The 19702-nt window shown below is 48.4% G+C and overlaps 1 protein-coding gene across 2 annotated transcripts in view; it reads right to left on the bottom strand.

The window, feature by feature from the left end:
• Positions 1-19702, bottom strand: part of LOC132913185 (uncharacterized) — a 46319-nt gene that overhangs the window by 23692 nt on the left and 2925 nt on the right. For both annotated transcript variants that reach the window (XM_060971251.1, XM_060971250.1), the window contains one exon: positions 2560-2635. In XM_060971251.1, the coding sequence (XP_060827234.1) occupies positions 2560-2635 (76 nt within the window). The remainder of the gene's footprint in view (positions 1-2559; positions 2636-19702) is intronic.

Genomic DNA, 19702 nt, shown 5'->3' with positions numbered 1-19702 from the left:
ACATTAATTCGCAAGTAATGGAATAATGTATTTCGTTACGATACGCGTATTTTCAAGCTTGCGGATAACGTATTAAAGTGGCCGAAACTTTGTACGATTATTATTCCAAAGTTCTTCGTATCTTCGCTATGGTAATAAGCTCGCGGGAAACGGGAAACTCTCTTCTTTAAAACGATTTCAGTTTTATACTGTTACGACTTTCCATTCCTGAGATATCATCGTTTAAAGCGGAGCATAATGTTTAACGTTTTAATATCGTCTTCCTATTTCCGCGATCGAATCTCGCACGCGCACCTACAGTTACCGACCTACCTCACAGGCTTCAACGTCTTACGGGATGGTCAGCGGGACCTTGTTTTTACTATTACGATCGGTCGCACGCGTTTTCCGCGATAAAACAGATACCAGATCGCTGTTTCTCGTAATTTAGAGCTTCGAGGTTTCACATCTCGAGAATCGATCGAGCTTTTAATCCAACCCGATTACAAATACGAAATCACACCGCGAAATTTATCTATTCGGCTTCTCTCTCGTCGCATGTTCCTCGATACTCTCGCGTTATACCGTGTGTTCTGCTACTCTGTATGATTTTGTCAAAGCGGCGAAGACAACGCTGTTCGAAACTCTGTCCTATCGACGACCCTATGATGTTTGAAACTCCCGTGGAAAGTTTATGCCTCTTAGGGTCTTAAAGCCTCGTGCCCTGCCTCGCGTCGCTCCTTCAGCGCGTTCTGTCTCTGGAAGGGGAATAGATGTCGTCTGGTATGGGAATGAACGGCAGTTTGGTCAACTCTGCGGAAGTTTCACAGGGTTTAGTTGGCTGTAGTAACCGTTAAGGCGCGTACTCGCCAGTAAACATGTTTGCAAACATTTTACGACCATTCTACGATTTTCTCACAAACGCTTCTCGTATTAACCGACTCTCGACCAGTTCTAAAATCTATAGCCGGCGTTCGGCTAACGATTCGTTAGGCGCTATTTACGCGACTGCTGTTGTCTACCGTTATCCGAATCTCTGATCGATCACGTACTAAAAATACGGTCGTTCGGCAAAGGTCGGAAGACATCGATTATATCCGTTTCGAGTATTCGTTTACGCGTCTGAAGCTTCGAGCTGGATTTTAATAAACGACGAAATAAAGATAAAGAGGAAGAAAGGATGGAGCAACGCCGGTAGCCAAGCACTCGGATGCCTCGCATCGTCTTCGCCTATGAATCGTGGTCAATCGAGATTCGTTAACAGAGATTCGCCGAGACCCGTCGTTTCCTAGAAACGGAAGAAACTTTGATTCCGCGCTAACTACCGGACTCGCGCAATTATCGGCCATACGACAACCCCGACGAAGACGGGGAGAACGGACCGCTACGATGATCGACGCAGTTGACGCTACTACGGGCTGCGCGTTCCAACTCGCGTTCACCGGAGAGCGAAACGATCGTTCGAGTTAGGCGTTCGAATTGGTGTTCCAGGCAATAGACAACGGAACGAAACTTCCCTATAGTTGGAAGCGACTCGGCCCTTATTCAACCAGAAACCCTCGTGGCTGTTCGTGAAATCCGCAAGATCGCAGCGTAACCGGAAGAGGAGAAGGCACAGGGACGCCACGAAGCGGACGCGCAAGGCAGAGGGGCCAGGGTTCCGCGAACGAATTCGAAAGAGATCTCGCGAGAGTCGAAGATTGTACGCGCGCGGATGCCTCGGGAAGCATCTTTTTCAGGCGAGAACCCCAACAGAGAAGGTAAGAGGAAGCTTTCCGGCTCGGATTGCGGTCTACGATATTGCGAGTATAAATAAATAAAGCGCGAGGAGAGAGCGGAAAGATATCGAGATTCCTAGCTCCAAGGGATTACCGATCCATCCTCTTCTTCTCGTCTTATTTTTAATCTTATTTACCGTCTCGCTCGGACGCTAAGCGTAAACTCGATACGTTATTGGCTGGCATCTTATCGATGTCTTTACGAGTTCTTCTCGTCTGGTTTCCCTTGCTGTAAATAAGAGAGAAAAATCGCCCGACCCGTCTTCGCGTTTCTTCGTTGCGGTTCCCACTCGTATCGGACCACTCGATCGCTCGCGTCCGACTCCAACGGCTTTGTCGTTTTCCAGGGATTTATTCGCTGGATGACCGCGAATCGATTTATCTCGCGTGCATTGAAAGCGTCGCCAGCAAAGTAGAATCGTTATGGGAGACTGGCGCGTGACGACGCGACGTCGAGTCGGACGAGAAATGCCAACGGTTCCTACGCCATCGTTCGCAAGCGTTGCGACACCTGTCAGCATCGCGCGGATCGTCGTAGCGAACGCGACGCTACGCGAGAAGCGATATCTTCCAATTAGCAACGTCAATTAATAACTTTCTCGTTGATCGTCTTTGCGTGTCAGCCGTTTTTGTCTCCGCGCGATTGCTTCGGCGGGTACACAGCCGAACGTACGACGTCTGTACGATCGATCGTCGTCGGTCGATCGATCGAAAAAAGAGACGCGGAAGGACCAGCGAGAATCTCTTTGAAAACGACACCGCTCGACGACGACGACGTTGCACCACGTCCGAGTACTCTTACCTGCACTCGAGAAGCGCACTCTGGCCCCTAAAGGAGTACGGCGGGACGCTTATGTAAAGCAGCTTCAGCCCAGTCACTGTAACAGAAAGAGGAAACAAATTTTTTTTTTCTTTTTTTTTTCCAGACACCGGCGGAAGCCATATTTGCCCCTTTGGTCTTCTAACTTTGGAAAGATGGGATTGATGCAAGGACTAGCCGAAAGTTAAAGAAGCGGGAGATCTAGCGCATGCTCGCTAGCCGGCGACGGCATCTTTGCGACCGTTGGTGAGGATCTCTTTCGATTGAAATGCCGGCGAACGCTTGACCTACTGAGAAGCGCACAATGAAAGCATTAAAAAACCGGCACTCTGAACGCCACTCTGTCCCGAATGACATTCCTATGATAAAATCTCGCGGCGACCTTCGAGTCGACCCGTGTTCGACTTGACTCCAGCCACCGACTATTACTTAGTGCAACGAAGAAAAGCTTGGAAAGTTGTGGCTCGATCGAATGACCAAGAGAGGCGGGGCACGGAGGACGCGAGTGGATTGTACTAGATGTTCAAACAATGCTCCGCAAACTCCATTGTACTGTCCTTTGTGGCCGCTTTCCTTTCTTTCTTTCTTCTTCGCTTTCCCATGGTCCTCCCTGCTAGAGAGGTACCCGGAAGAAATTCCATCGGATACGGTTGCCGCGAACAAACTATAAACGACACGTAACGATAAATATAAATAAGTAGGTAAATAGAAAGAAGGAACGTGGTACGTTTGGCGAATCCGATTGGTGGAGTGGCCAGTACGGCGGAGTCGCTGAGCTACCGAGCAGAACCGAGAGAACGAGACTCTGTCTAGCGCTCGGTGCTCGGTTCAAAGGGGTTTGCGTTTAATTAAGCTCGTGCGATATTTTACGACGGTGACGGTACGCGTGGCTATTCCACGGAGGGCCGGCCTTTCTCTGGATCGTAAAATATACCGTCCGTAATGTATCGTTACGCGAGCAGTGCACAGAGACCGGCAGGTGAGTTTGCTTGAATTATTTCCTTCGGAGAGACGCAATTTTTCGTACGTCCTAACGTGATTTCGAGGCGAGCCTCAACCGAGTACGATTCTCTGTTTCGTCCCATCGCGTTTCCTTTTTTTCTTTTCCTTTTCCTTTTTTCTTTTTCTCTTTCTCTCTTTTTTTTTTGCTTCTTTCCTTCTTTTTCTTTTCTTTCGTAAGCGGAATTTCTACACAACGTAACTTCGGCCCGCGAGCCCAGGACGTTTCGCGTACGTGGCTGGCTTATAAGTTACCGTGCTGGAAAGAACCGTTCCCAGTGGTTAATCTCTTCCACGGTTGTACCGCTTAATCCACCACTCACGAACCAAGATACATTGTCCTTCTAATTACCCGGACTATGATCTTAATGGACTTGGAAATGCCAAGCGCGTCAGTTCCGTGTGCAAATTACGTAAACGTGGAAGGACTCTTTAATCGCGATGGTACGCGTTACGACGCGCGACTGGCCAACACGAAAAAGCCGACACACGGCCGTGTTTTAAATGCGAATTGCAAATTATCGCCGTTGGGCTGCACAGGGACTCGACCGCCATTCGGTCCTCGCGCTTCAAAGGTACATAGCAAGCGGCGTACTCGTTTGGGACTGGCAGCGTGGCTGTATCGATTTGCATCTCGCCGTTTGTTTTATCCTTCCAGTTATACTTCGATCAGCAGTTTCGTCGATGAAAACTTCGACTTAAGCTTCTACGCGATACCGTGTCTCGCGTGCTCGTACGTTCCCTTCAAAGCGATACTTTTTAACGCATAGACGGCTTTCGATTACGTATCGTTATCTCGAGTTAACGCGACTACGTTGCTCGTGTATACGCGTTTCCAATGGTTCATCGAGCGTGATTCCATCGATGAAAAATCGATCGACGAGAACCGTGAGAAAGGCAACGATGACGTTTGCCCGAAGAAATTTGATTAGGCGCAAATTTGATATCCGTGCATTAACGAACGTTAAATTAGTTTTCGAATGAATCGCGACTCGCTACGAATCGATAACTCCGCGCACAGAATCGCCAGGTTTGACGTCTCGTTTTGGCTTTGCGGGGTCCGGTTTGGAGAGGTTCGTAGCCACGACAATAACGTCGCTTACGGTGTACGTAACGGAATCGTCCATTGAATTAGAGTGCCCGCGGCGTTTCGAGACAAGCGAGTTCGGGTCCGGACTACTCAGCTTTTGGCCGAACGATCGTGACGCGGGTCACAAGTGCACCCTATCGGCCGCCTCGATTCGCTTTCTCCGCGTTCAGGAATTAATTGCACGCCGGTTCGACTTTGAATAGCCACTCCAAGTCGGCTCTCCACCAAACTCGCCGCTTTCTCTACGCGATCGCGTCCTGTGCCTTCTGTTCCTCTACGTCAGGCACTTCGTCATCAACGATGCTATCCGCACGATGGTATGCACGGCCGAACAGCGTATACGAACGGCCATAAGGCGATTATTTGTGGAAAAAATAAAAACTAAACGTAGAGGATACGTCTTTGTCGTACGAGCGTTTCTCTTGGTTGTCGCGGAAAAAAACGAGGACGATCGACGTTAAAATTCGTTAGGACCGATTCTTCGTTAATTTTGCGCAAATTAATCTAACGAGCTTTCTTCACAGCGTTGATTCGGTATCGGCCAGGATTCCAATTAAAGCCGCAGAGAACCGCCAGTTTCGACGTACCCTTCTCCAATTCTTCGGACCAAATCCGCCAAAGTGAAATTAACGAAGAGCTGTTTAGCTAGCGTTTACCGCGGTACTTCCTAACGTCCGCAAATGCTATCCGCGATGAAACGTCCGAGGCGAAATTCCAGCAACGCGATACGATCGTTGCTACCAGAAGCGATACCATGAAAATATCAGAATTTTCATTATCACCGTCGTGTCCTTTTATTCTCTGTTTGTTTTATCGCTTGCGCGATAGGCGATCGACCTTTCAAAACTTGTCTATCTGACCACCGATAATTCTCTAGCCGTGTAACGAATATAAGACGGATTCTCAGCTAGTCTTAACTCGAATTTCTATGGTCCAGCGTAGTCCAATTTTCAAACAATCACCGACGTTTCATGGCATGTTGAACGTTCCATCAAAGTTCTCTTTGGTAGATTTCCTATAACCCACGTATAGCTGGTTTCGATAGTCGAACCAGAAAAATGTTTCAAACACAAGTCCGCTGGTATCAAACGGAGAATGTACTCGTGTTAAAAAAGCTTTCAACAGTAGTGTTTTCTCACAAAAAAAAAAAACAGTCTTTTGTATTTTTCAAATCATATTCTTAAATTACAAAAAAAGAGCAATCTTTTGACGCGAAATTTATGAAAATTTATCAACTACAAATAAATGAAAAAACGTAGAGAACGATAGAGTCGGAACAGGATTAAATGAAGAATTAGCCTAGTACGGTATACGAGTACTTGCAAAAAATTCCAAAAATAATTTCCTGCGGAACGAAGCGCCACGTGAAAAAGTTTCGTTCTATATTTTCGATTTGTTTTTTCACGTCGTATCGGTCCCTCGTCGATTACTCGAGCGCGCTCTGTGCGCATATATTCGAGTGCAAGAATGCGAATTTCAAATAGCCGGTTTATCCCAAAAGAACAAAAGACTTTGCATTTTATCTATGAACTATACGTTCATCGTCGTCTCGTCAAAACGGGACAACGTCGCCTCGTTTTGACGACGTGCGTCACGATTTCCCGTTGGATGCGCTAAACGCGCACCACTAGCTTCCTTTTCTTCTTTTTCAAACATCGGACCAGCGTGTGCAGCGATACGATCGTATCCCGCGTCTATGTACGAGATGCTTTGTCCGTCTCTAGTGCTCCGGTTAGAGAAGCTCCGTCCTCGAATTCCGCCTCGATTCGTCGAAATCGTAAAAGCCAATTTACCTGTGATTCAAGGCAAGCAAGATTAATTGGCACGGTAACGAGAGAGCGATACTCATTGAGTTCCGTTTTTCGTCCGGAAACGCACCGGGCTCTATTCCGATTTCCGTCGTCGCACAATATCGTCACGAGCTGAAAAATTCGCGGTCGGCGGAGAATGGTGAAACGCAGCAACCGCGATACAAAGATAGTTCTCCCTTAGACGTTTTTTACTCTGCTTCCGAATGCTTCGCCGCGAAAAGGCTTACCGTTTAAAAGCGTTTTATTCGCATAGACGCGCGTAATTCGCTCTCCCCTCTCGGTCAATTCGTAACGAGCGACGATTCACGAGCCATTTTTTATACGTCGAGCGTGTAATTATATGCGCCGGTTGGTGAATCATTTTCTTTTTCTTTTCTTTTCCTTCTTCTTCTTCTTCTTTTCCCTTCTCTGTTGTTTTTTTTCTTTTTCTTTTTTTTTTTAAACAAACGAAGAAACACAAGGAATTCAGAGATAACCTAGGGGTTGAAACCTAGGGGTTGAAAGCTAGAGGTCAGTTTCGTAACATCGTATATATAAACTGTATCGTGGCATCGTCGATGTAGAATCCCGTCGAACAATCTCTCTTTTTCAACTATAACGGCAAATTGTAAATAATAAATTTTCTTTGGTCGGTGGAATTATTATTCGATACATAATCGCTCGTGTATACCGCAATTAATTAATTACCATGGGATATTACATCAGCCAGATTCGTTTCACAGAGTTCATTTCGCCGAAGAACATCCAAACCAGGCAATTCATCCGAAACTTGAATGAAAATGTTTAAAGCTAGCTTAAATCACTTGTGCATTCACTTTTAATCACAGCACGAACCGATTCGAATTTAATCTTTTCAGAAAGCCAAGAAGTGAAATAATGCTCTAGTAAATCGTACAACGTAGATCTAAAATAAACGCTGTGAAAATTGTACGTACGAACTTTAAATAACGAACCGAACGAATTCGTAGCCGCGAAACTGCATGGAAAACGGATAAGAGTTTCGTCGGATAAAATTAAGTGGAAAACACGAATGCCACCGAGTATCGCCACTTTGGATGATTCGATTACCGGGAACTGTAATTACGAAGGTAGCAACAAGCGTGGTATACGATTGTATCCTGTCACACACCTTCGCGCATATTTCTCCCATGGTTGGCTCGCAACGATTCCAGGAATTCTTTGACAGAATCGTTCGATCGGAGGCGATCGGAGCGCGGGAACGCGAGAATAAAAGAATTCCTCGTGTTCCGGATCACAAACGCGCGACCGATTGGCCGAGCGAAATTGTTGCCCGATAGAGAGAACGTTGGCCGGACGGACGTCCGAGAAGTCGTTATCTTATCCTATATAGTGGTTGTTCGGCCAGGTAGGCAGTTAACTCGTATCTGGTCACGCCACCAGTTAAATTCCCCCTTACGTACTTATCGCGAATTAAAGCGCTCCTTCAAAGGGGGCCGGAGACACGGAAAGCTAAAGGCCGTCCTTGTATTATCGCGTTCGGATGAGTTTCACGCGACCGCGCTACCGTCAGTCGACATTAACGTTTTCATTATGCGATTACGATTAACCATCCTGCGAATCTGTTATTTTCTTCTCGCGAGGAACGTAGAGCCTCCTTCTCCGTTTATCCACGTTACGCTATCCGTAACGTACGAACGTGGCTGGTACGTCTGCGACGACCATCGATGATATTTGCCATACCGATTTCGAGTTTGTTCCGCGCGTTTCCTCCTCCGTACGTTCCGCCAACGATCGCGGACTAGGTTAACGATCGCGAGTGTTGTGCCTCGAAAGCACAGGCGATCGTAACAGGTGTAAAACAACGATAAAACAGACTCGATAAAGTCGGACGTCGTGTCGTACGATTGTAATATTGCGACAAAGTGGCGTTGGAATCGGCGGATGTCCATTTGGAAATCGAGCGAATATTCGGCAACGTCATCTCGTCCGTGCATCTTTACCTTTCAAGCGATCGAAGCCGTCGCGTGCTTTATTCGCAAATAAAGCGTCGAACAACTTTCTTTCCAGCTTTTTATCTCTTTACAGTAGTAAGATCAACGCCGGATAATACGTGTTGGCAATTGGCGCAGATCGCTGCTGTACAACGAGTTGCCGTAATTTCAGCGAGCTATTTAATTTTTCTGAAACGGATCGATCGTTTCGTTCGAGGCCCGAGGTCGAACTTCGAGGGACGTCGAAGCGCAGGTGACCGCTTCTATACTCCTATTTTATCATGTATTTGCCGCCAGCGTATATTCGGCTGAACTTTTCCCAAAGAATTAATACGTATTTCGTCGTTCGGCGATTTATTCTCGAGTACACCATCGGACCGCAACGACGGCAATTTACTAAAGCGCGAGCAGCGTATCGTGCGTGCGTGCGTGCGTGCGTGCGTACAGGTAGGGGTGCGTGTAGGTTAGGCGAAGGAGAACCGTCGAGAAATAAGTGGCGAACACGGAATGTGTGCCGTTGCCCGAGGCCGGACAATCCAGGCGGCGATATAGAAGCGCCTTCCCCTCGACTCGTATCTTTGGTTTCGGTGGCTCGTGTTCCCTCCTACCGTGTAGCTAAAGGTTGGCGTAGTCGTGACGATAAATTTATCCAACGATAAGAGAGCCGATTTTTGTCTTTACGAGCCTCGGTGGGCCCTTCTTTCTGCGAGCAAGCAGAAGAGAAACAGAAAGACAAGTAGAAAAAGAGAGAGAGAGCGGCTTCCGGGTTATGGCGTGACCGCGTCACCACGAGCGCGTGTCCCCCGGCACACAGCTATTGTAAGCAAAAGGAAAAAGAGGAGCGAAAAAGGAAGGGAAGGAACGACGCGGGCGAACAAAAGAGACGGTTCGCCTAAACCGTGGCTTGTATGTACGTTCACGGCCCTCGCGTAATGCTATCGAGGCACATTTTCCCCTCGAACGCCTGCTGGGCGGCGAAGGGCGCCGACGATGCCGGTCAGGCGCGTAAAAACCGCGTACAGATCGCACGCCGTCCGTTTCCGTCGTTGTTTTCAAGAGAGAGAGAAGGACGTAGCTTTGCTCGAGGGTAGAGAGAAAAGAAAGAAGACGGTCGTCGTGTCCAATGGACAGTGGAGTAGCTACTGGTTTTTCGCGTGCTTCGCGAGTTCATCGATTCCATTGGCCTCGCGGCAACGCGAAATGGGCGAAGAGGAGAGGAGAGAAAACTAAAAGAGGAGCGCAACGCGCGCGCGATGTACGTGCACGGTTGGCTGACTCGGCTGAAACGCATGCCACATTAATATTAATTATCACGTAGACGGGGCGCGTGTCGTGTCGTGCGCTACTTTTTTCGGCTGAAAACGTTCGGCGTCGACGACGGGCCACTCGAGAGACAGAGAGACAGAGAGAGAGAGAGGACGAGAGCGAGATCGACACGGAGAACGAGGATCGGCTAGACGAGCGTACCATCTCCTTTCGTTCGACCGCGATCTTTTTTCCTTTAATATTCGTTCACGCGACAAGGGGGAACAAAGTGGCCAGCTTTGCGATTAATTATTACCGTGCGCAACCAGAGAACCGCTCGGGGGGAGAAATTTTGCCACGAACACAATTTTTCGAAATGTCTGGCGGGAGGGTCGAGAAGGATCCCGGAGAATGACAAAGGTCGATGGATATCCGGGTTTGCCGGAGTACGCCCATATATCGCGAGAGTCGAAAAGATCCATTAAGGACATTTGTTTGACCTATGAATCCAGTGGAGCTGATGTGACAGAAGGTACGGTTAGTTATTGAGAGTCGACCGTACAATGCGCGGCCGTTTTACCTACGCCACGAACGTTGGTGTACGAAATTAAGGAAACAGCGGAAAAGGCTACCGTCCGACACTTTGCATCTCTACGACAAACTCAAACGATGATTATCCAGCGATCGTGAGATTTCCAACTTAATATCAACGGATTTGAATCGATTCCGATCGCTGGAAAATGCTACAAACCGTATAAACGTACAAGGCGATAAAATCTTTGCTTCCTCTCTCTCTCTCTAGCCGATTACCGATCTCGCGAAAACGAAAAAGTACGCGGAAATTTCGATGGCAACAGCCAACGATCGGGCAATTCTTTCGTGCGTATCAGGGATAAAGATACGAGCGATGTAGAGGATGAACGAACGCGCGGACTCGATAGCGGCGGAGGGAAAGTTTTCTCATTGCGTCGAACGAGATAGGTATCGGAAGTTTAGATACGAGGTTGGAACTCGTTCTCGCGGTGATTTCCAAGATAACGCTCTCTCGCAATCTCGGCGAATGGACGCGAAGAAAGCCACGCGAGGAGAGATAGCTGGACCCAATTAAAATCAATCATTCGATATTTATGGAGAGCTCATAGTGGAGCGGGTCGCTTCGGTCGAGTTCCATGCGGCTCGATGTTCCCCGAGGGGTGCTACGGCTGGTTCGGTACACATAACCCTTCCATCTGCCATGATACGATAATGGCGGAACCTACGTGTAGCCCGATACACGGAGACAAACGACCGTGTGTGTGAATTGGGACACGCGCGCGCCACGGTTTGTCGTCGCCTCGCCAAAAACTCAACTCGTCGACGACTAAAACGAGCCAAGGGAAGAAAAGGGAGCGAGAAACGTAACTGGAGCAAAATACAGCCGGGTAAACATCTGTTTGCACAGTCGGAGAAACCGGTTCGACCGACAGCGATAACGAAATTGCAAGAGAATTTTTCTGTTCGCGATCCTCCTTCGGATGTAACGCTGACAGAGTATAGTCGTCACTTACGAACCGCTTTGTATACTAAGCGAATCTCTACGCGAAAAGGCGAAATGCCCGTGAACGACGATAACAAGAGCAACGATCGCTGTGACGAAAAACCGGGACTGTGCTGCCTTCGGATTTTCCATCCAGGGTAATTGTTCGAAATAGGCCACTTACGTCTTACCGATTTCGATGATCTCGAGGCGTTCCATCGAGCGATTTCTTCCTGTGCTTCGTCGCTCGATTCTACGTTTCAAGATACGGAGGAATTTACGTTTAATGCTATACAAGATACCCGAGGTCATAAAAAATGCTGCATTAAAATAGGCCATTGAAAGGTTTTATTGGGAAGTTATAATAAAAATACACGGAATACAAAGGAAGAATAACGAAGCATATTGACCGAAAGAAAAGCAAAACAAACGGAAAATAAAATGTTTCGTTTTCACTGTTTTTCATCTCAATGTACCAATCTAACATTTGCTTGATATATCTGTATCTTTTGTAAAGTTTCGCACGTATGAATGTACAATAGCGTAAAATCGAAGGCGATACTAGAGACCAACGTATTATTCCCTTTCTCTATGTTGTATTTTTTCCATAACTTTTTAACGAAGCTCCAGCTGACCCATGTGTATAAATCATTCTTCCTCTCATTATACCCATAGAAATTTACCGACAATGTTCGGTTGTCAAAAATCCCGGGATGTATACGCGTACGTGTATTTAGCAGTGGATGCGTATTTTTGTAGCAATTGAATTGGATTTAGGCTTTTCAACGACACAACAACAAAGCTCGTTACGTTTTTCACCGACTAAAGGATCGCGATTTATTGGCATATTCCATACGAAAACCTGACAGCTGTACAACCTGTTCGAAATAATTGGCCGAACGATAATTCGCCCGGGCGGAGAATTCGCGATCAACGTTGCAGGGAATTTCGTTCTTTGTCAGCTTGCCGTGTGCGATTATTCTTGGGACGCGTGGGTCGCGACAAGTGGAGAGAAGGGTCGTAGAAGGTGCGAGCGAACGACCGACTAGCGATGTTCGGCCACCCGACGCATTTGAATGTTTAATGAGAGCCGACGATGGGTAGCCACGCTGCTAGTTGTCGATTTCGTCCGTCGCACAGAAATTTCCATCTAGGATCGTGCACGGCTCGAGCTACGGCGTTTTCCAGTGTACCGTGTGCGAAGCTATTTTCGTCGGTTCCGCGATATTCCAGTGACGCGTCTGAAAATCGTATCGCTTGGATGAATAGTAGAACGCCGGATATCTGCGCCGAGGGTTTAATTGTCGTCGACCCGTGTAAACCGCGGCTACCAGTAGACCGCTACTACCAATGTAGTTTCGCAGTAGTATTTACCCAGTTTCGTGCAGGCATTCGTGCCGCCGCGTCGATCGAATCGAAAGACACGTTTCGGCGGCGCGTCGGCCAACCCAGGCGTGGATCGAATTCGACGTTTCGACCGCTGTGCCGGTGTACAAACTGAAACGAAACCGACCGATTGCGAGCAAACGAGAGAAGAAAACGGTATCGAACGAATTACGACGGAAGCGTGTTCGACGTACGGTTCGATCTCCGATGGACGCGAACTCGGACGAGTTCGACGCGGAATTCGAAATCGCTTTGGACAGCAGCCAGAAACGGCTCTGTCGTTCGATAGGAAGTTCGGAGGAGAGTAGGCGGTCGCCCGCGCGACGCGACGCGACGTCCCATTGTTCCGTCGACGATGCGTCTTTTCAAAGTTTAAAGACGTTCGATGACGAACGAGCCGACGGAAACGATTCGTAACGCGAGTGGAATTTTCGCGAGGCGCGCGATGAAGCAGAGAATAAAAAGAAATAAAAAAAGAAAGAAAGAAAGAAAAGAAAAAGTAGAAACGGGGTCGGTAAAGTCAGAGAGACGTCAAAGTTGCGGGATAATTTGAATTTCGCTGCAACTTTGAATAGGAAAAAATGTAAGGGCGCGATGTTACCGAAGTTTGACGAATGAATTTTTCCTATCCCTTTTGGCCGTAAAATGGAGAGTAATCAAAGTTCGTTGGGCCCCTGCGCTTACGCATTTTGGTAAACGTTCGCGGTGAAATAACCAGCGGACTCGCTCGCGTAACCAACTTTTTACGCGCGTGTGTTAATATAACCGGCGCGAAGGGAAAAAGGGAGAATCACGGTTGCTCTCCGGACACGGAGAAACAAGAGCGAGACAAGTTCGAGTTAATACGGGACCCGGCTTTATGCCCTTTCTCTCGTTACCGTGTCGCGGTTACTTTTGCGCGTGCTTCGTCGCCGCGGTGAGCGATGAAAGTATTATTTCTAATTATCCCGGAATATAGAAATACTAACTCGCCATTTTCAGCTTCGTCTCGCGGTATCGCGCTACGCGTACGAGCGTTACGACTTTGTTTTCTCGCCACGACTACCATCTTCCTACCGTATCATAAGCTTCACCGGCAACGAAAGCCAAATCTTCGTCGGACGAAGATCTGTCTTGATTTCGCGACGACCGAGATGACGGAGAGACCGGGACGAGCTCGCTGGAAATCGCTTAACGAGACGAGAGCGCGTCGACCAGACCAACCAGACCGATGGAAAAAGGGTTCGAAGAGGAATCGATCGGAAGCAGAGCGAGCCGGGGCGAGCGTTAACGATTCGACGCGGCGGCACCAATCGTTTTATCGACGAATTAAGCCGAATTAAGGCTGGCCCTACGGGACGACCACGCGCGATTTCACACGCGAACGTTTTTCCATTGAATTTCGAAAAATTGTTTTATCATCGTTTCACCTCGTCCTCGCGATATCTGTTGCGCCAAAATGCTTCAACAGGGACGACCCATTCGGGAAAATTCGATATTCCTTCGGCTTGGCCGATGCAACACGGCCAACAGCGTTTCGGATACGTATTTTTGCCGGAGCAAGTAGGTTCGCGACATTCGGCGTAAAAGTGGAAGCTTCTCGACCCAAAATGGAAACGGAACGAGAATTCGAAGGTACCGTTGCTCGCGGGGAGATAACATTTTTCCAATTTCCCACCTAATGTAAATGCCTTCGAGGATGGAACGGAAATAATTCGTCCGACTAATTTCTCCTCTTTTAGCTCCTTTTTCTTCAGACGTTTCACGGATGGAAGAAAAAACAGAGAGAAAAGAGAAGAAAAGAAAAAAATAAAAAAAAAAAAAAAAAAATGAGAACGCGCAGCGCACAGAGGCGCGCCGCTACGGAAAATAAAACAGAACGAATTAATTAGAAATGTACAGCGCACCGTGTACACCGTGGAAAATACGAAGCGGTTACGATTTAATGAGTTTGCGTTAGGTTCTAAATTGCGGGACAAAATTACGCTGATCTCTGACGGAAGTCGACGAGGCGCGGTACTCTACACGCTCGCACCTACGTGTATCGAACAACAAAATCGAAGCGGCGGAGAACGCTCGTGTGTCACCTGTCGGAATACGCAGGTGAAGTTGTCGGAGTTGGCGCGCTTTGCGTCGCGTCGAAATTAAAGAAATTAACGGTGTACGACTCTTGGGATAACCTGCGCGTCGGCGTTGCGCGAAATCGGCCGTAGGCGTTCGATTCCTCGTTCGTTTTCTTGCTCCGTCTGCCGAATATATTTCCGCCAGCGCGCACGGAAATGGGTTCGTTACGACGCGCGACGCGTCAACGTCCGTTCGAATTTTATCGACCGGCGGATAAATCGATTTTATCGAAGGACCCGAGAAATTTCAGCGACGCGACGCGACGCGGTTCGGTCGTGGAAAATATCGAGCCGCGCTCTTTTCCTTCTCGCCGCTCCGCGCTGTTTCCCACTTCGCTCTCGCTTCCTTTTTTCCAGAGGTAGCTGTACGCGCGCGGAAAATTAGAGGATCCGAGCAACGGGAGGAACTGGCCGGGGAACTCGATTTACATACCTCGACGGGCCTGGATCGCGTCGGATCAAGTTAGCAGGGGCGACGAGTGAACTTAATTAAGCGCGTGCGCGAATCGTGGTTCGCGGCGTACACGTGCCATACACTTCGTTAAATTTTATTCGCTGTAATTGTGCGACTGCGTCATGTCGAGGCTGGCCCTCGGTTCGACTCGAACCTCGAGTCGAGTCGACGCTGGGCTTCATCCAGCCCTTCTCTCTTTAATTACATCCTCGTCGGAGCTTAAGACCGACTCACCGAACCGACCCTCCTCCTCCTCCTCCACCCTCTCTTCCTACGTTTTTGCTGCCGCGCCGTATACCGGAACTCGACGCGACCGTTTCGAATCGCGACCGTGCGAGACTAAGCCACCGAGAAAGAGACACCCTCTTGTCAACGGATCTTTTACCGCCGTTGCCTCGTTAGTCGAATGTTAATGAGAAAAATCTTCGTTATCCGACATTCGAGCTGAAACGTTTCCTCTGAACGGGCTCTATCGCCCGACTATCGCGCGCGCGTGTCGTTCCAGCTTCCCCTCGCCGGTTCTTCCGCTACGAATAATAATTCGTCGGCGCTGTGCCGCGCGAACAAGACAGTCCCGAACGAAGAGAACGCGCCTTTCGTCTCCGTTCGGACGGAATTCGTCTCATTGGGAGATGGGATTGTTTGCCGATTAGAAAAAGATAGGGCGATTCGTAACGACCGCGATAAAATACGAGGAGATGTTCGTGAAAAGCGCGGTTCGATCTTAAACGAGGCTGCTGTGTACGAAGCGTGGTACGGTGCAGTGACGCGTTCCAACGAATCCCAACGGTTCTCCTAACGACGTCGCATTCCATTACACCGCTTTAAATTCGTCACTTTAACTCGCGTTAACGTCGTTTCGTTACGCGACAACGCTACGATATTTCGTTTAGTCTGGAATTGAAAATTACTACCGCACGAACGCGTCCCAAAACGGCGCGGCGATTGCAACGTGAATATTTAATGCAACGGCAATCATTGGAATTCGGTTGGTAAATTAGCACCATATCGATTTCGCGTGTATGCAAAGGCACGGCCGGCCCATCGTCATACGTATAGCTAATTACGTATTTCCGGGACAATGGACGTAAAAATAATGGAGATAACGCGACGCGCGAAAGCGTAGACACTATCGAGGGACGATGGAAACCGAACGATTCGACAAGTATTCTCCCTACCCCGGTGCTCTTCGAATGGAAGATGGAAAATTTTCCCGTTTTCCGATTTATCCTTTCACCTGGAAACGGTTTATTGGCGAGCGATGCGTTCGAGTGGAAAGGAACGGGCTGAATTACGGAAGCGATAAAAAACTAACGGCGGCTAGGTGTCGGACTAAGTAATCGTGGACATAAAACATGCGACGGATTCCACTAACGAAAACCCGGCTCTTTCTCCGTCGTAATTAACGAGTCGGGCGGTAATCTACGACAACGGTGGAATTAACGGCAACCGTGAACGGACAGTAGGACGCATCGCGCGACCATACAGTTTGCATTCGGTACAGCGGGCCTGCACCTTATCGACCAACCTTCGCGGATGTATCGATGACGCGTGATCGCGAAAATACCAGAAGCAGGGGGTAAAGCTGGAACGTGTGGCGAATCGGTGATTAGTCGTTATCGTAAAGAGGAGAATAAAATCTTGCAGCGACTTTACCGCAACCCACTGCGGATATTTCGTTTCCGGCTCGAGGAGGTCCAAATAGTCGGCGAATCGAAGTTGAAAAGCGCTGAAATCGCACTTTCTCGAGTACCTTTCCAGGAACGCGAGCGAGGAAAACGAGCGAGGCAGGCTACAAAAGCAAAAGGGAGGACAGAATGGGAAGAAGGAGGGAAGGAGGGAGAAAGGCGGTAAAAATGATTAGAGCTTATTGCCGTGCGTGTGGCCAACGAGAGTTGGCGGTTGCCAGTACAGTTACAAAGCTGTAAAACGGTAAACCAGAGATCAACTGGAAATAATTAGACCGTGGCGAACGTTAGACGCGTTCGCGTCTCTTTGGTCGTTGTCCGGTGAACGCGGTAAGCGAGCACAATGCACGGGACGACTCTGTCGGCTGCTCGAACGTCGAACGCAACGACGCGACATTTGGAGGAATTGCGAGAAGCGAGAAGAGACGGAATCGAAGACGGTCAATTACGATACTCTTGGGAAATAACGATCCGTCGATAAGCGTCTTCGTCTCCGATGGAAAATGAGACGAGCACTCGAAGACGATATCGGCGTGCATTTATCAAAGAAGAATACGGTTCGTACGATGCTAGAGGACGAAGAGGCTGTGCGGCTACGGTTGCAGAGAAGGCGAAACAGAAACCGCAAGAGGGCAAGTTACACGGAGTGTGGAGGAAACGAGGAGGAAAAATGATGAGCCAGAAATAATTAGCGAGGTTGCAGAGCGCAGCCGACCGAACGCAGATGTGCCAAGTCTGTATGAAAAATTAATGACATCCCGTTCTCGGCAGTCTCTTTCCCCTCGCCGCCCCTAACCCTTTTTTACTTCCCTAGCGCCAAGTTTATTCCCTCTTCGCTATTTTTTTCTCTCCTTTTTACTTAAGCCCGGTTTCCCTTTATTGCCAACCCTCTTTTGACGATCTCGCGTGTCTCGACGAAATTTAGCCGCGCCACGATCCCCGATAGGCTCTATAATTATCCCGTTTTATCTTCATCAGGTAGGGTGGGTCTGGGGGAACAACTCGCGACCAAGGAAGCGATATAACCTTCGTTCAACCGTTTACTCCCAAGAACGTTTTCCATTCGAGGTCCGGCACACTCGAACCGCGGTTATTTATTCTTTCTATGCTCCAACGCGTGGTGCTACCTTCTTCGTTTTAATCGCCGATTACCCTTTCTACCTGTTCCATTCGCCGCTTTCTACTTACCCAATCTGTCACCTTTTTTTCTTTCTTTTTTTATTTGTCTCCATTACGCGCGTCCATCATTTTTCCGTTTTCCTATTCTACGCCATCGCCTCGTCTCGTCTCGTCTCGTCTCGCCTCGTCTCGTCTCGTCTCGTCTCGTCTCGTCGCGTCTCGTCTCGCCATGTCAAAACTGCGACGTCGTTTTTCACATGTTTGCGCTGCACAACGATCGATAGGTTACATACGCGACGCGACGATGACTCGATCTGCTGCTTCGCAACAACAGAACCAACGATCGACGACCGTAAAGGCAGAATCGCCGACGCGTTTAAAACGATCGCTCGCTCAGTTATCGCTTCTATATATATATATCGGAATGCGTTGCACGTTCTCCCTTCTTTGTCTTTGCCTACGTCGGAACAAACATTCGGGGCGAAACGTTTGCCCCTGCCCTACCCTCGTAAACCGAACTTGTTTGGTAAACTAGAAAGACCCAAGAGGAATCGTGGCGCACCGACACGAAAATCAAAATTGTAGGTTTCCCGCGGACCGGATGCTTCGTTTAACGAGGCATGTATGCGCGATTTCCGAACGCCACCGCAAATGGACCGATGGAGAAATATTTACAGTTAATATTATCCCATTATAAAAGCAGCGACCATCCTGTCGCGTTCGACGGCCGACGTTATAACGTAGATATTGATAAACGAGAGAACTGACGCGTCTGTTCGGCATAATACGGATAATTTATGATCGCGAGAGCGCGACCGAGTTCCTCTTCTACTCGACAATTAACTCGTCGATTTCGATCCCCCGCGGATATCTTCCAAAAGCTCCAAAGGGCTTTTGATATATCTCGGCTAGGTGCATCTTTTATTTATTTATGCTAATCCATTCTCTTCGGCGGATCGTCTTACCGTCGAGTTTACCATCTCTGAAAATTTCATGTGTAATTCTTGCAGTACGCTCCTGTACGTACGTCTTCGTTGGCGAGTATGAGAACGTTCGCGCGGAACGAGGTACGCTTTTGTTATTTTGGAAAAAAGTTGTACGAATCGCCAACGACTGTCGATGAATTAGCTACTGCCAGGAAGCATAATCTTGCGTCGAGGTGGATATCGATCGCCTCGATCAATTCTGACATTCAGAGGTTATAGGTTTACGCTGCCGTGTCGGCGATGAACGCGATATTCCGATCGATCGTTCGTTTCCTTGACAGTTTGGGCCAATTATCGCAGGACGAAGTGGAACAGAGTCGCATACGCGATTTCCTTGACCTCGGTTGCACGAGACCAACCGCCACGCAAATTCCTCTTTTACTTTTACCATCCTCGAATAGCAGCGATTAGCCGATGATGGGACTTAATTCCGGCATCGTCATCAGGATCGTGGCGCTCGGTAAATTTCACGAGTTGACCGGCGATCTCGGAATTCGTCCGTTTAATTATTATCTTTGCACCATTCGTGCTCCTTGACGCGAGATTTTTATTTTTCCGCTTTCTAACGACTTTTCGTCTTTCCCTTCCGTTGTTTCCCTTCCCCCCGCCTCTCTTTTTCCCTCCTTGGTCGCAGACTCGCGTACCGGAACGCCATAAATTCTAGCCATCCTACTCTCTTGCTCACCACCCTTTTCCTCTTCCTCTTCCTCTTCCTTTTCCTCTTCCTTTTCCTTTTCCCCCTCGTTCCCTTCTTTGTACCTTTGCTTCTCCTCTTGC

The sequence above is a fragment of the Bombus pascuorum genome, chromosome 13 (assembly GCF_905332965.1).
Source record: "Bombus pascuorum chromosome 13, iyBomPasc1.1, whole genome shotgun sequence".
Classification (NCBI taxonomy): Eukaryota; Metazoa; Arthropoda; class Insecta; order Hymenoptera; family Apidae; genus Bombus; species Bombus pascuorum.
The sequence above is the reverse complement of the archived record's forward strand: the minus strand, read 5'-3'. Positions and strand labels throughout refer to the sequence as shown.